Source organism: Macrobrachium nipponense, chromosome 2 (genome assembly GCF_015104395.2).
Source record: "Macrobrachium nipponense isolate FS-2020 chromosome 2, ASM1510439v2, whole genome shotgun sequence".
NCBI lineage: Eukaryota > Metazoa > Arthropoda > Malacostraca > Decapoda > Palaemonidae > Macrobrachium > Macrobrachium nipponense.
The window spans coordinates 112,704,859-112,728,124 of NC_087201.1; the positions used below are offsets into that span (position 1 = coordinate 112,704,859).

Here is a 23,266-nt window from a genome sequence, read left to right on the forward strand (position 1 = left end):
GCAAATGGATCCCCTGAGCATGGGCCCAACTTGAGATGAGAGAGAAGTCCCTTGTGAACACCTGAGGGGCTGTGGTCAACCCAAAGCACAGGACTTCGAATTCTTAGACCTTGTCTCCAAGAGAGAAGTGAAGGAACTTTCTGGATGATGGATGAATAGGGATCTGGAAATATGCGTCCTTTAAATATATCAACAGCATGAAGTTGCTTTCCTTCACAGCTGCCAACACCAATCGTGGGGTCTCCATCTTGAACTTAGTCTTCCTGGTGAAATGATTCAAGGTGGATAAATCGACTGCAGGTCTCCAACCCCCTGATGCCTTGGACACCAAGATGATGTGGCTATGAAACCACGAAGATGGACACACCTCTTCCCCTATTGCATCCTTGTCCAGTATCTTCTGGACTTCCCCCGGGAGAGCCAAGAACTACGGAGAATCTGGGGAATACACCCTCCTGAGCAGAGGCTTGTCTGAGAGCAGGGGAGAGAAGTTGAATGGCAGTAGAAGAAGTGTCTTGAAGACTTGACAAAGAACGAGAATTCCTCGGAGTCAAACCCTGAGTAGCATCAAGGGGAGGGAGAGACAAACACTCCTGCAACACTATTTCCGCATTCATAACCTTTAATCTCTTCACAGGCGCCTTGAGATCCTTACGGTGACGGATAGGCCCTGGTGCCTAAGAAGTGGAAGAATCAGCACCATCTACATAAACGTGTGAGGTTGCAACACACTCATGACTCGATGTAAAGGATAAAGCAGCCACTGCAGATTGCACAGGGGATGAAACACTAACACTCGCAGGAACACAGGCATGCCGCTCCTCACTTGTAGAGGAAGAAAAGGCAAAGTCCTTAACCTTCTAACACTTGAAACACTGACGCAGCAGAGATGGGGGAGAAGGAGAGGAAGACAGCACTGGCTCCTTACACAATCTCTTGGCAGGGGGAGGGGGGGAGACAACACACTTGCTCCCAGTCCTCCCCACTGACATGGCAGCAAACCTATCTTCCAAAACAGAGTCCAACCTCTTAAGAACCGCCTGACATAAAGCCTCAGATGGATCAGCAAGAGAGGGTGCCAACGACATGAAAGGGACATGGAGCGTACCGGAAGGCATCGATGATGTCACGGGAGCAAACTATGACAACACAGATGAGCGAGGCGGCGCAGTGGAGGAAACTGGGAGTGACGTCATCGATGGAAGTGATGTCACTAGCAGCGCTGACGTCATGGCTTCCCCTCACCCCTAGGAGGATGCAGGCACCAATGGCGGAGTGATACAAAATGGCTGACCCCGTGATATCACCAGTGGCACTGACGACACGGCTCTCTGACTCGAAGCTGCTGCAAGCGCCACTGGCAGAGCAATACAATATGGCTGACTCCTGCTACCAATGAAGACAAGGCCAGGAGGAGGGGGTGAGAGCTTGGGTAGCCTGAGGGGGAGAGGTGAGCTTCAATGAAGTGCGTCGGCAAACCCTCCAAGGCGGATGAACCCCATAGCCCAATTGACCCCCAGAGCACCAGCCATTTTGGCCATCTCCAACTCTGAAACAAAAGAAACTGATGAAAAAGCCTCCTCCCTCTCGGGAAGTAAATTAACTCTCCGGGAAGAGGGGGCAACATTACATAAATCAGCCTGAGGGCCTCCCATTACTTTTAACAATGAATCGATGGAAGAAAAGGAAGGAGACAAAGGCACTACACTAGTATGGGGTTACTGCAGCAGGAGACGAAACATCGGGGAGAGGAGATGAAAATCCCTCCCACGAAGTAAGGGTAGAAACTCTATGATGCTCCCTCTAACAATAAAATAACTCTCTAGGCCACGCATGACATTCCGGGCAGGGATTCGTTATGGTATAAACATTAGAACGACACCTACTGCAAATGGATTGCGGGTCTGTCGCTAGAGAAGCCAGGAAACGAGAACATGGGAAACCTTGAGTTCCCGGGCACATACGTTGATGAGGCCAAGAGGGATCAGAAGAAGCCATAATACATGCACATACACAGAACCACAAGTGAAAATGGGCAAAGAACCGGGTAAAAGGCCGAGAGAGGGCAACCGCGACTCTCACCCAGGCAGTAAAAAAAAAAAAAACAAAAAAAAAAAAAAAAAAAAAAAAAAAAAAAAAAAAAAAAAACTGATTGCAGTAGTGTGGGTGCATGGTCCTTGACCAGTTTTCACCCGATAAACGCACATGTTGCCAGATCTCACAAGATTCCTTGCTTTCCATCTGCAAATTAACCGGATCCAACAAGGCGCTAGAAAATTATCCTATTGTTAAGACTGAAGGTTTGTTCACCTGCTAATTGGCAATACTCCACCCACCTGTCACATAACTTGGCATATTTGACAGTTCTAGTTTCGAGCTTCTCTTAAGTTAAAAACACAAGATGAGGGAAATGATAGACTCTTGCTCATTTTGTAATTACATAAAGTGATATTATTATTATTGTTATTATTACTTAATCTTATAGATATCTTAAAATACTAACAAACATATCATGGAACCCTGTATTCACGTTCTCAAGATTCTTGGATTTCCCCTTGGACCATATCTGCAAATTATTCATGGGAAATTTGCCATAGTCAGAGTATTTTTCATTGAGAAATATATCACAAATTACTGTATTTTCACATCCTTTTTGTGACTAAATGGACTTTTTTGATAAAACTTTTATAATATTCAGGTATAAGCCTTTTTAGAGGGGTTTTCTTGTGTTCGAACTATCAATGAATATGGGGATTCACTGTATACATGTACCATAAAAATTCTCTCATCTCATTGAGAGAGAGAGAGAGAGAGAGAGAGAGAGAGAGAGAGAGAGAGAGAGAGAGAGAGAGAGAGAGAGAGAGAGAGAGAGTTGTCCTTAATTAAAAGAGTGAAATGGAAAACTTATTTTATTTATTCAAAATATTATCACATTAATTTTGTAATTATAGTTATATTATCATTATTGCTATTATTATTATATATCATTATTTATTATTATTATTATTATTATTTTTTTTTTTTTGGCTCTATCACAGTCCTCCAATTCGACTGGGTGGTATTTATAGTGTGGGGTTCCGGGCGGTTGCATCCTGCCTCCTTAGGAGTCTATCACTTTTCTTACTATGTGTGCCGTTTCTAGGATCACACTCTTCTGCATTAGTCCTGGAGCTACTTCAGCCTCTAGTTTTTCTAGATTCCTTTTCAGGGATCTTGGGATCGTGCCTAGTGCTCCTATGATTATGGGTACGATTTCCACTGGCATATCCCATATCCTTTCTATTTCTATTTTCAGATCTTGATACTTATCCATTTTTTCCCTCTCTTTCTCTTCAACTCTGGTGTCCCTTGGTATTGCGACATCAATGAGTGATACTTTCTTCTTGACTTTGTCAATCAACGTCACGTCTGGTCTGTTTGCACGTATCACCCTATCCGTTCTGATACCATAGTCCCAGAGGATCTTTGCCTGATCGTTTTCTATCACTCCTTCAGGTTGGTGCTCGTACCGCTTATTACTGCAAGGTAGCTGATGTTTCTTGCACAGGCTCCAGTGGAGGGCTTTTGCCACTGAATCATGCCTCTTTTTGTACTGGTTCTGTGCAAGTGCCGGGCATTCACTTGCTATGTGGTTTATGGTTTCATTTTTCGTATTGCACTTCCTACACATGGGAGAGATGTTATTTCCGTCTATCGTTCTTTGAACATATCTGGTTCTTAGGGCCTGATCTTGTGCCGCTGTTATCATTCCTTCAGTTTCCTTCTTTAGCTCTCCCCTCTGTAGCCATTGCCAATTGTCATCGCTGGCTAGTTCTTTAGTCTGTCTCATGTATTGTCCGTACATTGGTTTGTTGTGCCAGTCCTCTGTTCTGTCTGTCTTTCTCCTGTCTCTGTATATTTCTGGGTCTTCTCTCATCTCATTGAGAGAGAGAGAGAGAGAGAGAGAGAGAGAGAGAGAGAGAGAGAGAGAGAGAGAGAGAGAGAGAGAGAGAGAGAGAGAGAGAGAGATAGTTCGAACACAAGAAAACCCCTCTAAAAAGGCTTATACCTGAATATTATAAAAGTTTTATCAAAAAAGTCCATTTAGTCACAAAAAGGATGTGAAAATACAGTAATTTGTGATATATATTATTATTATTATCTAATCCTATTAACATTTTAAAATATTAATAAATATATATACATGTTACATAAAAATTCTCTCAGTGAGAGAGAGAGAGAGAGAGAGAGAGAGAGGAGAGAGAGAGAGAGAGAGAGAATTATTATTTTCATTATTTAATGTTATTTAATTTACACATAAAAGCTTGAAAACCTGCAAATTACATAAAAATTATACAAACAATTTTGCAGGGTTTCTTGAGGATTTGAAATATTACATTTGCGTTCGTGTGTCTGTGAAAAACTTGTGTATGATAAGTATAGTTAGATTCCAACAAAAAGTTCATGCTATTATGAATTCAAGTAACTTGAATCGTTTAAGATTGAGGTATTACTTTACACAGAACCTTTATATCAGCTTTATTACTTTTAGTGCAATTCAAGCAATTCTTAACATCTTAACTGGACCCACGTCGAGAGTGAACTTCTATCACCAGAAATACACAATCTCTCACTCCTCAATGGAATGGCCGAGAATTGAACTTGCGACCACCGAGGTGGGACGGCAACACCATACCATCCACGTCACTGTGGCACTGTAACACTGCTGGTCTCGTTCACAACTAACTGACCCTACTCTTCCAACGCTTGCACTCTGATCTCTCTTAGGGTTAACTATACAGTGGTGCCTCGAGATACGAAATTAATCCGTTCTGAGGCGTCTTTCGTATCATGAGCTTTTCGTATCTTGAACCGCATTTTACATGTAAAATGGCTAATCCGTTCCAAGCCCTCCAAAAACACCCCAGTAAATTTTATAATAAAGCTAAATTGACCAATAAACAATGAAATACTACAACAATTTGGACCATTCAATACCTAACTCAATACGTACTTGTACTAATATGTACGTACCTGTAAATAAAGTGTATTAGTGTACATGGTATGAAAGAAATACTGTACGTACATACGTACGTATGTAGTAAAATGTGGAACCTTACCTTTCGAGTAAGGCTATCTCTGAAAGTGGCGACAGAGGAGGGCAAACTGCAGAAAACTTCTTATAGTATGTACATTTAACTTTACAAAACACATTAAAAAAATGTCAGGAAACATAAACTAAACTTTATGAAACACATTAACAAAACTGTAACACTTAACTTTACAAAAACTTGAAATTAATTTTTTTTCTTTTTTTAATTTTCATATTTTTTACTTTTAAATACTTAACGTTTTTTTTTTTTTATATACAAAATTTCAATTTCTTCACCACTTTCAACTTTGTGTTTTTTTGGTAGTATCAATTGGATCTTCCTTTTTGCTTACTCCTGCTAGTAAAGGCCTCTTCAAAAAATATCTATCCAAGGAAGATTGCTTCTGCCTGCTTTTCAAAATGCTCCTGAAACGACTCGGGCAAACGTCATCGAACTGCGCAAGCATACGACCTGTGTAAGCCTTTTCGGGGTGTGTCTTTTCTACAAATGATTGCACCTTATGAAAAGCAGCTAGAGCATCCTTAATTTCTACCGTTGTCATAGGGTCGTCCTCCTCCTCCTCGCAGCTGCTAGAGAACTCTTCTTGAACGACGTTATGCTGCATGTCCTCCAACTCCTTCAGGTCATCCGTCATAAGCTCCTCTTGGTGCTCCTTGAGAAGGTCATTGATGTCGTCCTCGTCGACGACCAGCCCCATGGACTTGCCAAGAGCAACGATCTCGTCAAGATCTGGTTGCGAAACAGTTTCAGGATCGTCAACTGTTCCTGAATCTGCAGCACCAGTTTCGCCCACGTCGAATCCCTCGAAGTCTCTGGCAGATACGGCATCAGGCCAAAGTTTCCTCCACGAAGAATTCAAGGTTCGCCTCGAAACCTCCTGCCAAGCTTGATCGATGAGTCGGATGCATCAACATCGAAATGCTCCTTCCAAATTTCATGCAAGGTGAGGTTTGTGGTATCGGTGATGTCGAAACATCTCTTGAAAATATGTTTCGTATACAGCTTCTTGAAGTTCGATATCACTTGCTGGTCCATGGGCTGGAGGAGAGGGGTGGTGTTAGGCAGAAGATAAAGAACCTTGATAAATGAATACTCCTCTAGGATATCTTCCTCAAGGCCAGGAGGGTGAGCAGGGGCATTGTCCAACAACAGCAGACATTTCAGAGGGAGGCGCTTCTTTTCCAAGAATTTCTTCACTGTCAGGCCGAAACAAAGATTTACCCACTCTGTGAACAAAAGTCTCGTTACCCAGGCTTTTGCATTAGCCCTCTACATCACCGGAAGCTTCTCCTTTAGCACTTTGTGGGCCTTGAAGGCTCGAGGAGTCTCCGAATGATACACAAGTAGGGGCTTCACCTTGCAATCCCCACTGGCGTTCGAACAAAGCGCGAGCGCAAGCCTGTCTTTCATAGGCTTATGCCCAGTTAGCTTCTCTTCCTCCGTGATGTACGTCTGACAAGGCATTTTTTTCCAAAAAAGGCCAGTCTCATCACAGTTGAAGACTTGCTGAGAACTGTAGCCTTCCTTGATTGTCATCTTGTCGAACGTCTTAATAAAGGCTTAGGCCGCTTTCATGTCCTAGCTGGCCGCCTCCCCATGCCGCACCACCGAATGGATGCCAGTCCGTTTACGGAATTTTTCGAACCACCCATGAGAAGCCTTGAACTCTGGGGTTTGTGTCGATGACCCTTCTCCTCTGTCGTCTTCGGCCTGGGCAGTCAAAGCGCTGAAAATAGCGCTGGCCTTCTGGCAGATTGCCGTCTCCGTTATCGTATCGCCAGCGATTTCTTTGTCTTTTATCTAGACAAAAAGCAGCCGTTCCAACTTGTCGTGCACATGGCTCCTCTTGCTAGACAAAATAGTCACGCCCTTGGAAGGTGTAGCTGCTTTGATGGCATCCTTCTGCTTAAGGATGGTGCCTATTGTTAACGGATTTCAGCCATATTCCTTGGCGATCACACTCAATCGCATGCCAGCTTCATACTTTTTAATTCTCTCCATTTTTGTCTCCAAAGAAAGCATCCACTTCTTTCCTACTTCAACTTTCTTGGGACCCATGACTACATATACTATACTGTACGTAATTAAGTTTATGTAGTATGTATACGTATGTAGTAAAGTTCTCACACAACACGATAAAGTAGTACTACAACGAAATCACTAACGAATTTATGTTTATAAACAAAATCGTATAGAACGAACGAATTCCGCGTGCTTACGATACCGATGATGCCGCCGAGTGGCTGAAAAAGCACGCCGCTATGTAGATGCATGACGGGATCATGGGAGAGATGCTGACCAATAGGAGAGCAGGATCTTATGGCGAAGACTAGCATCAGGAACCAATGGGAGGGAGAGCGGGAGGATGGTGGCGAGTCTACTAAGTTGGTGGCGTGCGAGTTAAAAAAATAAAATTGTCATCGGTGGTCCAGGCGAATCTCGGGACTTTACAGCAACAACCTTTCGTATCTTGAACAATTTTCATATGTAGAGTAAAAAAAAATCTTCGTATTTGCTTTTGTATCCTGAGTTTTTCGTAAGTTGAGCCTTTCGTATGTCGAGGTACCACTGTACTTACATTACTTGCCCTAACGCTCCTATCAACCACTCACTCTGCCATTCGCCTCGGCCTTTCTAAAACTGCTGCCTCCCTATAGCTCTTAAACTCTGGTATAACCTCAGCTACTTCAGTCCTAAAACTAACACTTATACTCTCTTTCATACACTTATCTAACTCATAATCCTCTACCATTCCCAAAATGTTGTTCCACATCAAAATTTCATTCATCCGTCGCATTTTCTCCTTACGTTTCAGATTTATAAACTCATACACACTCTCAGGGACAGTCACCAACAACTTCCTCACTACCTCTTTACACTCATTTATCCCTTTGTCCCCAAACTTTTTCCTAGCTAATGTTTCCAGCCTGCACACATACCTTGACAAAGACTCACCAACATTCATTCTTGCCTCATCAATATCATGTTTTCTCCTATATCTAACGCTACTCTTTATCCTCTTCGCCTGTTCCACAACCCTGGCTTTCACACTCATAAGGCACATTCCCTACACTCATCATTACCCCATACATATGCAACAAAAATCCTGTCAAAAAGCTACCCAACTCTCTTGCCCAGACTTCTTCTTACCCTTCTTCTTTCTACCTATATGTTTCCACTCACCGCTATCTAAATCACTCTCAGCCCTTTCCCCAACGTATTCATTCCTAGTCTCATACTGTCCATCATCCTTACTAGCCTTCTTTCCCTTAGTCTTCTTCTTTTCCTCAGCCCCTTCTTATTTTTGTCCTCAGGTTTATCCTTATCCTGTGTCTTCTTCTTTCCCTTACTAATCACAACCAAATCGCCTTCATCACTCATACTCTCATCCACTTGTTCTCACTCATACTCTCATCCACTTGTTCTTTCACTTACTTAATTGCTCCTGGACCATCAAGAGACTCAGTAGGCCTACCTCCTACTGCTCCCTCTCCCATGAATCCCTTCATCATCTCCTGCACTGCATTCATCATTACTCTAAATTTTTTATCCATTTTCTCAATCATTCTCTCTTCTGCTCCTTTCACTTCTTTCATTTCCACTTTCGCATTCCTTAGCATTCCTCTCATTTCCTATAACTCACTCTTCAGCTCCTCACACTCTACCCTTAACCTCTCATTCTCTACTTCCACTCGTCCTCTCACTTCTCTCTCCAACCTCAACTCCTCACACTACCCTTAACCTCTCACCCTCTACATCCACTCATCCTCTCACTTCTCTCTCCAACCTCAACTCCTTCAGCCTCTCTACCTCACTCAATCCTTCCATCCTAAATTTTCTCACCACTCATACACACTAGCCTAGACCAATCGTCCTGCAGCTGCCACACCAGCAGTCCCTGTTCGGGCACCAAAAATTACTATGGTGGAATCACAAGCAAGCAAAGAAAGGAAGCAAACTCCCCACAGTTACATTAACCGTACCGGCTGACAAAATTTCCCTCAGCCACACTTTCCCCTTTACGTTACTAATTACGTGCAAGACAACTGGCTTCCCAAAAACTACAGACAACTTCACGCTCTCGTACTCACCATCAATGACTGACTTCAGGGCTATACGCTGTGCTGTCCGCTAGATATAGGCTAGGCAAAGCTAGCCGAGGCACAACCACCGCAGAGAATCACACTACAAAACAGAAAAACACCAAAACTGCACAACAACTCAAAAAAAGAACACCCCAATCACCACGCAAACAACCACCACTGACAGCTCGAAACCAACCACCAAAACATACACCAACTCCAACCCAGCACAACAAATCGCCAACACCAACACTGTCTCCAACTGCCAACTGAATTTGACTGTCTTTTCCGCCTTACTGGCTTCTTATGACTCTCGTAACATACTACTGCCACTGATATACTCGGTGATCGCCACAACATACACACTTACGACCGCCATTAAACCACTCCCATTTATTCCTCCACCAATTTCTCTCTCTCTCTCTCTCTCACGCAACCCTCAGAGATGTTGTCAAATATAAACTACCATCATTACTCCTCCATATCTTGAGCATGAACCCATGTTGAGATGAGGGCAAAGACCCTTGTGAACACCTGAGGGCCAGTAGTCAACCCAAAGTAAAGGACCTTGAATTGGAAGACCTGCTCTCCCAGAGTGAAGCGAAGGAACTTCCTAAACGAAGGGCGATTCGGAATCTCGAAGCAAGCATCCTTCAAGTCTATTGACAGCAAGAAGTCATTGTCTCTTATCGCTGCCAACACTGTCCAGGGTGTCTCCATCCTGAACCTCATCTTTCTGACAAAGTGATTCAGGATGGAAAGGTCAATTACTGGTCTCCAGTCATCCGTTACCTTTGGAACCAGGAAAATTCAACTGTAAAACCCCAGAGAAGGAAGCTGTACTTCTCCCAACACACCCTTGTTCAGCATCTTCAACACTTCCCCTCGAAGAGCTAAATACTTCGGGGAGTTATAAGCATATGTCGGATTGAGAAGGGGTCTGTCTGCGAGAGGGGGAGAGCAGTTGAAGGGAAGTAGATATCCCACCCGAAGAACATCTGCTACACATTTCTCCGCTCCATGCAATTGCCATTTAGCCCAATGGCAACAGGCGCACAGGTGATAGTCTCATAGGCAATAGGTGCATCAGTGAAAGGCATGCTGGCAGTAGAAGCACAGCTGACAGATGTGGAAGTGATAGGCATAAAGAAAAAGGTGTGAAAGCAACAGGTGCACGGATAAAAATAGGCACAGAGCCAATAGGTGCACAGATGATAGGCTCAAAAACAATAGATAAGCAAGCGTAGGCACACAGGCGATAGGCACATAGACAATAAGCACACAGTACAGGTGATAAGCATGCAGCATTGTGGCAAAATGCAGAAAATTGTGCTAGATGCTGGTGATCGGTGCATCAAAACTGCAAGGCACAACATTCTGCTGGCGGACAAATGCCAGGATACACGGGAATGCCAAGACAGTCTTGGATTCTCCCCAGAAACTAAATGAAAGTTAATAAGTAGCCTTCAACCACAAAAGATCCTTAGCTACAGAGATTCAAGGGAAACTTCTAAAAGCAAAAGGTAACTTTCTTTGATGAGGCAGCTTTAGTCAATGCTTACTACCTGGCGGAAGCAGCTAAAACTCATTTAAATACTACCAGAAAGAGTTGAAGCATCACTACTACAAAGATGATAAAAAAACATCAAATCAAAAGAGGGGAAAATGTCAAGCGACTCCTCTTATTCTTTCCCGAGCGATCCTATCAGAGAACGGAAATAAAAAAATACTACTACCCAACAAAATTTTACAAAAAGTGAACATAAAAATGACTCCATCATATCAAATCTAATGCCCTGAATCAATTGGAAAGCTTCTTGGAGTAACAGATCAAAGAGAAGCAGCAGAGGACCTAAACAGTTACTAAAAAGGGAATCAGACACAACTTGCAACCCTTCAACAAGTCTTACAAGACCTATCCTCTTTAGTTGTTCCTACAATCTAACACGCTCTCTCCGCTCACGATCAATTCTGCATGATTTCGTTAAACTATGATTCACATTGGTTATACAATCATTACCCTTTCCTCAGCAATAAACGTATCATGAGGTTCAATAGAATTGAAATATACTGCCTATTACTGCAACTCACACCTTCAGGTTTTTGCTGAATGAATATTCCAAATAAAATAAAAGAACCTTCAAAAACAAACCAACAGAAAACCGAGTACATCTAAAATTTGTCGGTCTGCTATTGCAACCGACGACAGATGTAGACCAACTGGCTACGGGTGTTTGTACCTATCAGTTCCGTGGTGGGGGTTGGGGGAAGTACAAGAAAATAAAACATTATGCATAGAAAACTTAGTACCACCAAGTATTCTTGATTTTTCTTTAAATCTATTGAATTATCACTGGTTAAGAGTAAAACTTACATAATGGAGAGGCAAGGTTCATTTAAAAAATTATCAATATTATGACATTTCACAGAGAGAACTTTAGTCTACATTTCATAAACTAATAATGTGGAAAATGAAAAACTAGCAAAATTCTGAAACAAAAATTAAAACTGGAGTAAGAAGTAAATATGTAAATGAAAACTGTAAACCCAATCTGTTACAATGAGAAGAAAACTTGTACTACTTCAAAAAACAACTGGCAATGCTCATTATTGTACTCAAAAGCACAGGCACAGGAATTAAATGGTGAAGTAAATCAGCAAAGTACAAGTGTCCTTAAAAAAAATGGTGACAAAACAAGAGGTACTGGAAATAAGAATACTTCACAACATAGGAAAAAATCATTTACCTACACCATCAATAAAATAAGTATTGCAAACCTTGTACTTTGTGGCTAGATGCCATAAAACAAGTCTGGTAATTACTACACCAATAGCCAATCCAGTTAAATAGTATACAGTAGTTATTATACAACCTGACTAAAGTAAGTACAATAGCCTTATTAAATTAACCTTATAGCTAAAATCATGAACTAACCTTTGGTTAAGTTCCACTCGATTGCGGCTAATGTAGCCTTCTCTTGCGGATCACCAACTAAACCATCATCTAAATGGACTAGTGAGTGACAAGACGCTATAACCTGCAATATAATAAAAATCAAATGCACATAATCTAGTACAAATCACAATAATGAATCTAACAACATATTTCAAAATAGCATTTAATCAACAAGTAAGTGAAAATTACAAATATAAAAGTAAATAAAATAACTAAACTGATTAGCAGTAACAATGAGCTTTTCAACATAAATTCTATAAGGTTCAATAAATGTACACTCGAGTTCTTTGCTCACCAGCATAATCACATGAAAAGGTCTTATCTCTTAAAAAGCATAAAATACTTGAACAGCTTAGTAACTTATTCCTGCATTCTTTATCACGTACACTCTAACAATAAATAATTAACACAACATATAAAATTTAATATTACAATTAAATGAAGAACATATAATGAATAATTAAAGTGAAATAACTGAATTTTCTCACTTACTGCAAACTGAAAAATTAACAATACACCACTTTATAATTAATGAAGATACTGTATACTTTAATTATTAAAACAGGTTCTACTTGCAGCAGCAAAGGCAAAGGATACCTAGCATGGGAACTGAAAGAGCTCTCAAAAAAAAAAAAACATATATATATATATGAAGATAAAAACTCCATTTGCATGATGAACACAAGAATGATAGAATATAAAATTTTGGAGCAACTGGGTGTAGCTGAAAAATACATTTCATAGCCATACAAAAGCTTTACAATCATCAGGGTTCTATGACATTTTAATAGTGTATGACTCGCTGCTCCTAAAAGTTTGAGCAAGAACCAGTTAAAAAAAAAAGAAATAAAAAAAAAAGTGATAAACTCACTAAAGCAGAGTGAATGCTTCAATAAGCAACTAAAGGAAGTAAATTCATGTTGAAAATTGTTGTAACACCATTACTGCATCATAAAGTATACTACTCATCTCCTACTTTTCGAATCCAAGCTCGTCCATTTTTTATTTTTTATAGGCAATAAGAGCAATTTTCATTGCTCCTCACTCTATGTGATATTAAGCTAAATATCAGAAGCCCTACTATGAGATATTTACTACACTATTGACAGTACTATACAAAGGAAAATAAAGATTAATTCACAAAACATTTTATAAGAATATACGGTAACAGAAAACACTGAACTAAAATCAATAGTTACAAAAAGTGATACTCCCTCAAAAACCATTAGAGCTACAAGCCAATCAGCAAGTAGCAGGGCTAAATCTTGCTCTGTGTTTTTTTTGACTCTTCTACTTCTTGCAACCAATAATGTGTCATGCTACAAGCCAATCAGCATTGAGGTAACACATCCTTTATTTATATTCGGCTATGTGATTCACTACTTTTAACCCTTCCAGGCACTGAGAGAGCCTTTCTTTTAATTCCCTCTCTAACTTTGCTTTGCCTATTGACATAAATCCATCTTGGCCTTAGCCTTGGTATCTGTTCTACTAATGTTGCATATTTTTTCTTGTATGCACCCCAGGAGAGAGGCTTATCTAATGCCACCAACCACTCTATTTGTAGACATCTTCTCAACCTTGTTTTATCGAAACTAAATCAGCTATGATTAGACAATCATATATGCAAAGTAAGCATTCATCTGGAAGTGGACCTCTAGATCTACCTTTTATGTAGCTACAAATAAAAAGTTTTTTTCTGTTTTGTCAGGAAATTGGTAAAGTGAAACACATACTAAACTTCTGTCAATATAATAAACACCAACTTGTGTCCTCAGCCACCACAAAAAAAAAAAAAAAAAAAAAAAAAAAAAAAAAAAAAAAAAAAAAAAAAAAAAAAAAAAAAAAAAAAAAACAACAGGGCTAATACATAAAATACGTAATCATTGCTAAACTTAAGAAGCTTTTCTCTGTTTTGGTTAGAATTTAGGACTCAGTGACAGATTAATATATTTACCTGTATAGTTTCTAGGGGAGCCTCACTGCACGGTATAACTTTACTTGTTCCACTGAAAATAAGATTATAAAATTATATTGAAGAACAGCTTACAAAGTTCAAAATTCTGTGAAAATATTTTTATAATAAAATGAAATTTTATATACTTAACTAGTAATTACTTAGCAAAGACCTTCTTGATGGCAGTTTAAAATTTATAATTTGCATTAGCAATAGCCTTTTTATGTGTTGGTGACAGACCCCACCCACTTTTGGGGTAAAAGAGGAACAACTCATCCACAAGCTCAATTTGTTTTATGTACTTGGGTCCATAAAAGGGGAGGAGGCCGGGCTCTATCCACAATTACTGGGTAAATATATATAAAATTGCATTTTACTATAAAAATATCATTTTCATATTAGTAACTTACCCACTAATTACTTTGCTGAATCCAAATTGTGGGTGTAGGGATTCATGGACCAGACCACAAGACATGACCAATTTTTTAATGAAATGAGGTAGCATTGAAAAATTGCTTGTTGTTCCTTATCTAGGGGGAAAGCTGCTGCAGGAAGTTACTACCTCTGACTGGCGCTCACCTCCACCATGTAGAAGCGTGGCAGCATGGTCAGGATCGCCTCTACCGAAGTGGGTGCTTTGCAATGAAGGAGTACTCTGATCACTAAACGAAGTAACTGCAAGAGCCTTGCAATACTAGATGTAAGAGATTGACGATGAAGCTTTTTAATTCAAATACCCTGCCCATTGCGCAATACAAAATAACATAAAACAACCAGACATTCTGTTACCATCACCCATAAAAACATAACCAGAGCCACACACTAAAAACTGGTGGGCACTCAAAGTACTCAGTACCCTCCAAGCTCCCCAAAAACTCAAACACCAAATACCAAGGCGAAGAGAGGTAAGGAAGCCCAGCTTACCCTCTCCAAACACTATGCCAGCCACGGACAAAGGTCCTAATGTAATGTGGTTATTATATACCGCTTTGACATCACATAAATGATGCATGATGAAAACTGACTTCACTTCCAGAAAGTCACCTGTAGAATCACTGCCTAAGAGAGATTACAGTAAACCCACAGTATTCATGGGGGATGGGTGCCAGACACCCCCACAAACAACTAAAATCTGTGAATACTTAAAACCCTTCTAAAAACACTTATAACTGCCAATTTTAAAAGCTAAAAAAATATATATATACTCAAGTATTTTAATAGTTTTATCAGAAAAAGTGCATTTTGAAACAAAAATGATATGAAAATACAGTAATTTATGAATATTTCTCAGTGGAAAATAAAGCAAATAGGCAAATTTTCTGTGGAAAACGGGGTATATACAGTGAATAAAAAAAGCAGCAAATAGGAGAGTCTGAGAATCTTGAGTCCGCAAGTAAAGGGGGTCGACTGTAAGTTTAAATGCTAGAGATTTCACTAAAGCTCTTTATCATGGGCTTGTAATTTGAGAACAGGTAGATCTTCTTCAATTTGGGAATGCGCCTCTAGGATAAGCTTTCTCAAGAAAAAAGAAACTGCATTTCTGGATAAGGGCCTTAAAGGGTTCTTTACCAAACACCAAAGATTCCCAGCATGGACTGATTTTTTCTGTTCTCTGTAGATATCTTAAGGCTCTCACAGGCCACAGAACTCTTACTCTTCTTCTGGGCTTAAGATGTCCGAGAGACTATTAATGGTATACGATCATGGTCATAGTTGAGACAGATTCTCATTCTTGGCCAGAAAACCCAAAAGAAGAGAACAAATCGCATTCCCATTGGAAAAGCCAACTCTCTTGTCCAAAGCATGAAGTTTACTTACTCTCTTTGCCGTAGCAAGATCCACAAGAAAGTCTTCTTAGTCAAATCTCTAACAGAAGACAATTTCATCTGTTCAAAACATGGAGAGTCACTTACGGATGACATCCAGATTCCACGGACACTATCATTCTTACTTGACTTTGGATGTGTCGAAGGACCTCACGAGATCAGACAGGTCTGGACTTGTTGAGAAATCAAAGCTCCTGTCCCTAAACACAGCTGAGCATAGCTCTGTACCCCTTAATAGGAGAAGACGATAGGCCTTTACTATTTTCTAATAAGGGAAAATCTGCTACTTAAGGGACACAGGGATGAGAAGAAAAGACTATGTCCCTGACCTAAGTCTAAACACTGCCCATTTTGCTTGATATATTCTGTTAGTAGACTGTGATTATTTATTATATATCAGTTTAGTCAATTAATTCATTGTTATTGTTATTTTCTGCATTGTCGAAATATGGTGGCTGTCCTATGCATGGACAGCCTATGGTTGATTTTAGAAGGTGTCTATTGATATATTTAAGTTGTGTTGTGACATCATAAGATGTGACGTCATAGAAGACAAGATGGCAGCGGTGTCTGTTGGATGTAAACAATAACACGGAGGGAAGGAGACACATGTATGTGCTGTTTGTTTGGTGGGAGAGAGCTCTTTGTTGAGTAGGAGCTTTTGGGTTGTAAGTCTTGTTCGTGGTGTTGTTTGAAGGTTTTATCAGGAGTATACTGGTATCGGAGAACACGTACAGGTGGGTAGATTGTACATTTGTGTAAAAAAAAGTTAGATTAGGCTAGGTTAATATTTAAACTGGTAGCAGAGCTTGGTTGATCAAAGATGCCTGGGTCCGACAGTGAACAAAGGGAGACTAGATGGAGAAGGGAATGTCCGAGATTTAGAAGGATACAAGAGTACAAAGAATGGAAAGGTCTAGTCGAAGATTGGCAATTGTTGTTTGGAGAAGATACAAAATACCCGGCGATAGAAATAAGAATGAGCTTCAAAGGGAAAGCACGAGAACTAGCGGAAGGATTAGAGATAAACTTATGGGTACAGACGGTCCAAAGATAAGCCTAGACAAACTAGATAAGGCCTATCTAAATGACACGGTAATGGAGAATTACAGTAGAATAAGGAACTATTTTCAAATGAGAAGAGAATTGAGTGAAAAGATGACAAACTTTTTAATTAGGTACAAGAAGACAGCATCCGAGTGTGACAGAACAATGAGGAAAAGCACGCTTGAAGGGGAAGTCAAGGGTTATCATGTATTGGAGCAAGCAAATCCCACGGAAAATAAAAAACAAATGGTATTATCGGCTTGGAGCAAGAAAAGTTAGAGTACAAAACAGTGTTGCAAACAATGAAAAGACTATTTGAGGGATTAGGGATTAAAGAGGAACGGGAATGGTGGGGGTCAGAAGGCAATTCGAGTTCTGGGAGAGGGAGGGAAAACCAGAGATATCGAGGAAGATGGAATTGAGGTAGGGGTGGAAGAAATCCTATAAACAAAGAAGGGAAAGTAACAGTAAGTGCAACATGCAGCTCGGAATGGCATTGGGCTAGGAATTGTCCTCAGAATTTTCATACTAGGAAGAAAATTGAAACAAAACAAGAGGAAAATAAGCAGAAAACAGAAACTGGGACAGAAGTTTATGTAGAAGCTAATAAAATAGAGGAAGAGTCGTGGGATGTGGTTGATGCAATTTTAGACAGGATTTAAATCAATAGTTTGCAGGGAATTGTGACTAGCACGCATTGTCATGGATTTGAGTCAGAAGAGTTGATGAGAATGAGGGATACTAGGACAGAGTCTAATAAAGTGTTTAATTCTGGTGAGACATCTTACAAGTCAAAAGGAGTAATGGCAATACCTGCGATATTAAACACAATAAGATTTATTTGAAGACAGAAATTCTGCAGGGTGATAAACCTTCGCTGATAGGTAATGGCAAAATGGGTATGACCATAAATTTGAAAGAAAATTGTGTCATAATAGAAGTATTATTGGGAATGAAGGTAAAGTTAAGAGAAGACAAACAGGGTCATTTAAGAATACCTATAAGGAGGAGGAAGGTAGAAGAATTATTACTGGAGGGTTGGAAGGGAGAGTGTCTGGGGGAAATTAAGAACACAATGAAGAAATTACATTTACAGTTTGGTCATCACGGAAGTGGAGATAAATTATCGAAGCTAACAGAGGAAGCACAATGGAGTAATGGGTTAATCAAGAAAGAAAAGGAGATAAAAAAGTTACTAACGGACCTGATTGGAAATTGTGAAATATGTAAAAGATACAAAAGAAATCCAGCTAAACCAGTAGGTGGCTTTTCTTGGAGTAAAACGTTTAATGAAGTTTTAGCAATGGATGTGGGAGAGATAGAAGAGAGAAAGTTCTTGGTCATAGTGGATATTGTCAGGCTTGTTGGATAAAAAAATAAGAAACCAGAAACTACAATAAAGACACTTTTTGAGGGCTGGTTTGCTATATTTGGAGCGCCCTCCAAAATATTGTCAGACAATGGGGGAGAATTTCAAAATGAAAAAGTAAGAAAAAGGCAGAAAGATGGAATATTAAGGTATTAGCCACAGCATCAGAATCTCCATGGAGCAACGGATTATGTGAAAAGACCTTAGGCATGATCAAGGGAAGTGTAAGAAAGATGATGGAGGATGAGGAAGTAGAGTGGTCCATAGCATTGAAATTGGGTAGTGAGTGCTAGGAACTACTTAATGACTAATGGAGGTTCTCTCCTAACCATTTAGTATTTGGAAGAAACCCTTCACTGCCTAACCTAATGGGAGAAGAGAGTTCAAGTCCTGCAAGCAGAGAGCAAGGGATGGAAGAGGGTATGGTAAGGGACACACTGAATGCAATGCACAAGGCCAGAGAAGTGTTTATAAAAAAGGAGTCATGTAATATATAAGAATAGCGTTAAACAAAAACATCAGAGAGCATAAATTTGAAGAAGCAGTGGTAGGAGATGAGGTATTCTATAAGAGGGAAAATGAATGGAGAGGACCTGCTCAGGAAGTGGGAGTATCAGGGAAAACAATACTACTAGTTAAACATGGGGATTCTTTATGAGAAGTAGCTAGGATATCTGCTAGAATAGATAAATCCCATGGTGTGAAAGGTAGATCAGATGGCCCAAATGAAGGGAATGTAGATTAGCAGGAAGGAGAGGAGATAATAGTAGGTGGGAGAAGGAACACAGACACAGAAGAGGCTATAGAAAAAGATGTGGTAGAGGAAACAATGGAAGATGATGGGGAAAGTGAGTCAATAGAAGGCGAGTTAATAGAAGCGATACCAAAATTCAAAAAGGGAAATAGCATTAGAGCTATAAACAATGATACAGGACAAGTAGAAGAATGGACTATATTAAGTTTGTAGAAAAAAGATCAAACAAAGCATGGGCTGACTCATACAATGTACAAGACTCGCAGTCAGGTGACAAAGGGTGGGTTAACTTCAGGGATTATAGTCAGGTAGAAAAAATTGAAGACGAAGAGGAGGTGTTGCTAGGATTTGAAAATAGAAGCGTAGTGGAAGCTAAAGAAAAAGAACTTCAAAGTTGGAAAGAAAACAAGGTATATGAGGAGGTAAATGATGTTGGACAAAAAGATATATCTACAAGATGGATAGTAACTGAAAAGATAAAAGGGAGGGAAAGGATATGTAAAGCAAGATTGGTAGCTAGAGGGTTTGAAGAAGAGATGGCAGAATGGGAAAAAGATGCTCCCACATACAATGCTGAAATTTTAAAATTCTGTCTAACCATAATAAAAGTGAAAAATTGGAATTGTTAGACATTGGATGTCAAAACTGCATATTTACAAGGTGACGAGATACAAAGAGAAGTATATTTAAAGCCACCTAGGAAAGATGGTTGGAGTGGATTATGGAAGTGGAAGAAAACCGTCTATGAGCTCAAGGACGCAGCAAAAGCATGGTATTGCAAAGTGGTGAAAGTAGTGAAGGAGCTTAAAGGTGAGAGAAGTAGACTAGAACCTAATATATTCTTTTAGAAAAAGGACAATAAATTGAATGGTATTTTGTGTATAACTGTAGATGATTTTTGCTACAGAGGAACTGAAGGATTCTTAAAGGAAACAATTGGGAAACTGAAAGGGAAATTGCAAGTGGTAGGACAGCTGAATTGGGTATCGCTACATACCATGCCAGAAATATCATACGATGTTAGCGAATTAAGTAAAGCAATTAAAGAAGGAATGACTCAGGATATAAAGAAGCTTATTAAAATTGTGAGAAAAACTAAGAACATGATGGGCAAAGTTACAATAAGTGAGATGGAAGAAGAAAAGATTTATTGGGAAGCCTATGCAGACACTTCATTTAGAAACATAAGATGGCCATACTCAACTGGGTTATATTATATCCTTGAAAGATGGGAAGAGGAGAAGTCCCATATGGTGGAAGTCCAGGAAATACAGGAAAGTGGCAAAATCCACCATTGAAGCCGAAGCCCTGAGTGTTGGGGAGGCTATAGAAAGATTGATATATTTCAAGCATTTGTGGGAAGAGGTAGTAGGAGGGAGAAATTTTGAAGCGTTGGTTAACCCTCTTACGCCGGAGCGGTAAATAAAAAATTGTCTCCCGTGTGCCGGAGGGGTTTTGGAGTGAGTGCAGAAGCGGAAAAAATATTTTTTTCAAAAAATCACAGCGCGGTTAGTTTTCAAGATTAAGAGTTCATTTTTGGCTCCTTTTTTTGTCATTGCCTGAAGTTTAGTATGCAATCATCAGAAATGAAAAAAATTTATCATTATCATATATAAATAATGCGATATATGATAGGGCAAAAACGAAATTTCATATATAATTGTATTCAAATCGCGCTGTGCGCAAAACGGTTAAAGGTAACAAGTTACTTTTTTTTCGTTGTAATGTACACTAAATTGCGATCATTTTGGTATATAACACATTGTAAAACGATAAAAGCAATACACAGAAAATATTATCACAAAATAATGCATGAATTTGTAATGCGCAGACATAAACATATTTTTTTTCAAAAATTCACCATAAATCTAAATATTGTCCTAGAGACTTCCCAACCTTTCTTTCTTTTTTTTCAAAATGAAGACAAATGATTGAATATTACTATACTGTAAGAGTATTAGCTTACAATTGCAGTTTTTGACCATATCTGACGAGTTAAAGTTGACCAAATGTCGAATTTTTATATATATATATTTTTTATATGCAATTATTTCGGAAATAAGAAAAGCTACAACCTTCAAATATTTTTAGTTTTATTCTACATAAAATTGCGCACATTTTCATATACAAAACTCTATGAAATGCCTAATATGAAACGGAGCAAATATTCCGAGAATGGGACGTACGTATTTCGGAGATTTGTGGCGGAGAATCTGCGTGCGGAGTGAAGGAAAGATTTTTGTTAAAATTCACCATAAATCTAAATATTTTGCTAGAGACTTCGAATTTGTTTCAAGATGAAGATAAATGACTGAATATTTATACTAGACTGTAAGGAGTTTAGCTTACAACTGCGTTTTTTCAAACCATTTCGGTAGAGTTAAAGTTGACCGAACGTGGTTTTTTTTTCTTTTCTATTATCGTGATTTATATGCAAATATTTCAAAAATGAGAAAAGCTACAACCTTCAATTATTTTTTGTTGTATTCTACATAAAATTGCGCACATTTTCATATATAAAACTTTATGTAACGGACGTAAAGAAAATGTTATTTTTTTCATAAATTCACCATAAATCGAAATATTGTGCTAGAGACTTCCAATTTGTTGCAAAATGAAGGTAAATGCTTGAATATTACTAGAATATAAGCGTTTTAGCTTACAATTGCATTTTTCGACCATTTCGGTAGAGTCAAAGTTGACCGAAGGTTGAAATTTTGGCAATTATCGTTATTTATATGAAAATATCTCAAAACTGATAAAAGCTACAATCATGAGTATTTTATTGTTGTATTCTAAATAAAAATGCGCACATTTTCATATATAATACTTCATGTAACGGCTAATTTACAATGGTACAAAAATTATGTCAAAGTGACTAAATAATTTCAGAGATGTGCCACAGATACTTTTTAGTGCGGCAAGAAAGAAATTCGCGCTTGCGCGCCTGCGTAACGATTGTAAACAAAACAACACCTTGATCCGTGAACTCCCAGCATCCCCTATGGGGCGTGATTCAAAAGTTTTAGGCTGGTAGGCCTATAAGTATTTTTCCGTGAATTTTAAAAAAAACTTTTGTAAGTCGACGTAAAATACGTCCAGTCGGCACACCGGAGACAAAAAATGTCGACGTAAAATACGTCCAGTAGGCGTAAGAGGGTTAATACTGATAATAAAACACTAATGACTGCCATCAAATTGAGTACTGGTGTAAGTAGTAAGAGATTAAAAATAGATATTGCAGCAATAAGGGAAACCATAGAATCTGGAGAAATAAAGGAGGTGAGACAGATAAAAGGAAAGGAGCAAGTAGTCGATGTATCAACTAAAGCAGGAGTTTCAGGGAAAAGTATTAGAAATTATGTAGAGGGTAAAGAGTTGGAGGATGAAGGAAATTAGAGGGGATTAGGTTAGAAAGCAGTTGGAGGGGAGGGAGAAAGAGAAGTGTGATTATATATTATATATCAGTTTAGTCAATTAATTCACTTTTATTATTATTTTTTTCTGCATTGTCGAAATATGGTGGATGTCCTATGTATGGACAGCATTTGGAGATAATGAAGGATCAGGGGTCGCTGCTGCTGCAAGAGAAGACTTCTAAAGAAGGGCCATGGTGTGGTCCAACTGCTTCTGATGAGGGGCCCATCACTGGGTCTAAAATTGAGGGAAACTGAAGTGGGTGCTCAACATGCACTGACGAAGCAACAGGTGTTGGCGCCAAAGTACTAGTTACTCCTACCGAAGCAGAGCATGCTGAAGCAGTGGGCCTAGCCTTTTACTAAAAGTAAGACTGCAAGACTGCAGTTTCCACAGTTATTGGTGGTGGGTCTAGTCTTCTACTAAAAAAAGTAAGACTCCAAGGCAGCAGCTGTCCTTTTAGTCACTTTTTATAACACGTGGTAGTATTCTCTTACCCCTACTACATTTAAATTTATGTAGCATGTTCAAAAATGAAAACAATAGAAATCAACCAGACTGATTCACTGAATTTTGAAATAATTTATGGCAGATGTCATTTGATTTTATTGGAATCTGAAGGGGTGGGAATAGTATGATGTAATTAATCATCATACGATTCTCCCAAAGGGTTAATAACGAGGTGAAAATTGGAGCAAGGTTAAATTACAGACTTTAAAAAGCTACATAAGAAACTGAAGGAGCCAATGATTCAATCTCAATGTA

At 39.2% G+C, this 23,266-nt stretch overlaps 1 protein-coding gene across 1 annotated transcript in view; it reads right to left on the bottom strand.

The window, feature by feature from the left end:
• Window positions 1–23,266, bottom strand: part of LOC135221276 (endoplasmic reticulum transmembrane helix translocase-like) — a 354,729-nt gene that overhangs the window by 180,226 nt on the left and 151,237 nt on the right. The window contains exons 10-11 of the mRNA XM_064259089.1: window positions 14,089–14,140; window positions 12,111–12,213 (exon numbers count right to left, since the gene is read on the bottom strand). Of these exons, the coding sequence (XP_064115159.1) occupies window positions 12,111–12,213; window positions 14,089–14,140 (155 nt within the window). The remainder of the gene's footprint in view (window positions 1–12,110; window positions 12,214–14,088; window positions 14,141–23,266) is intronic.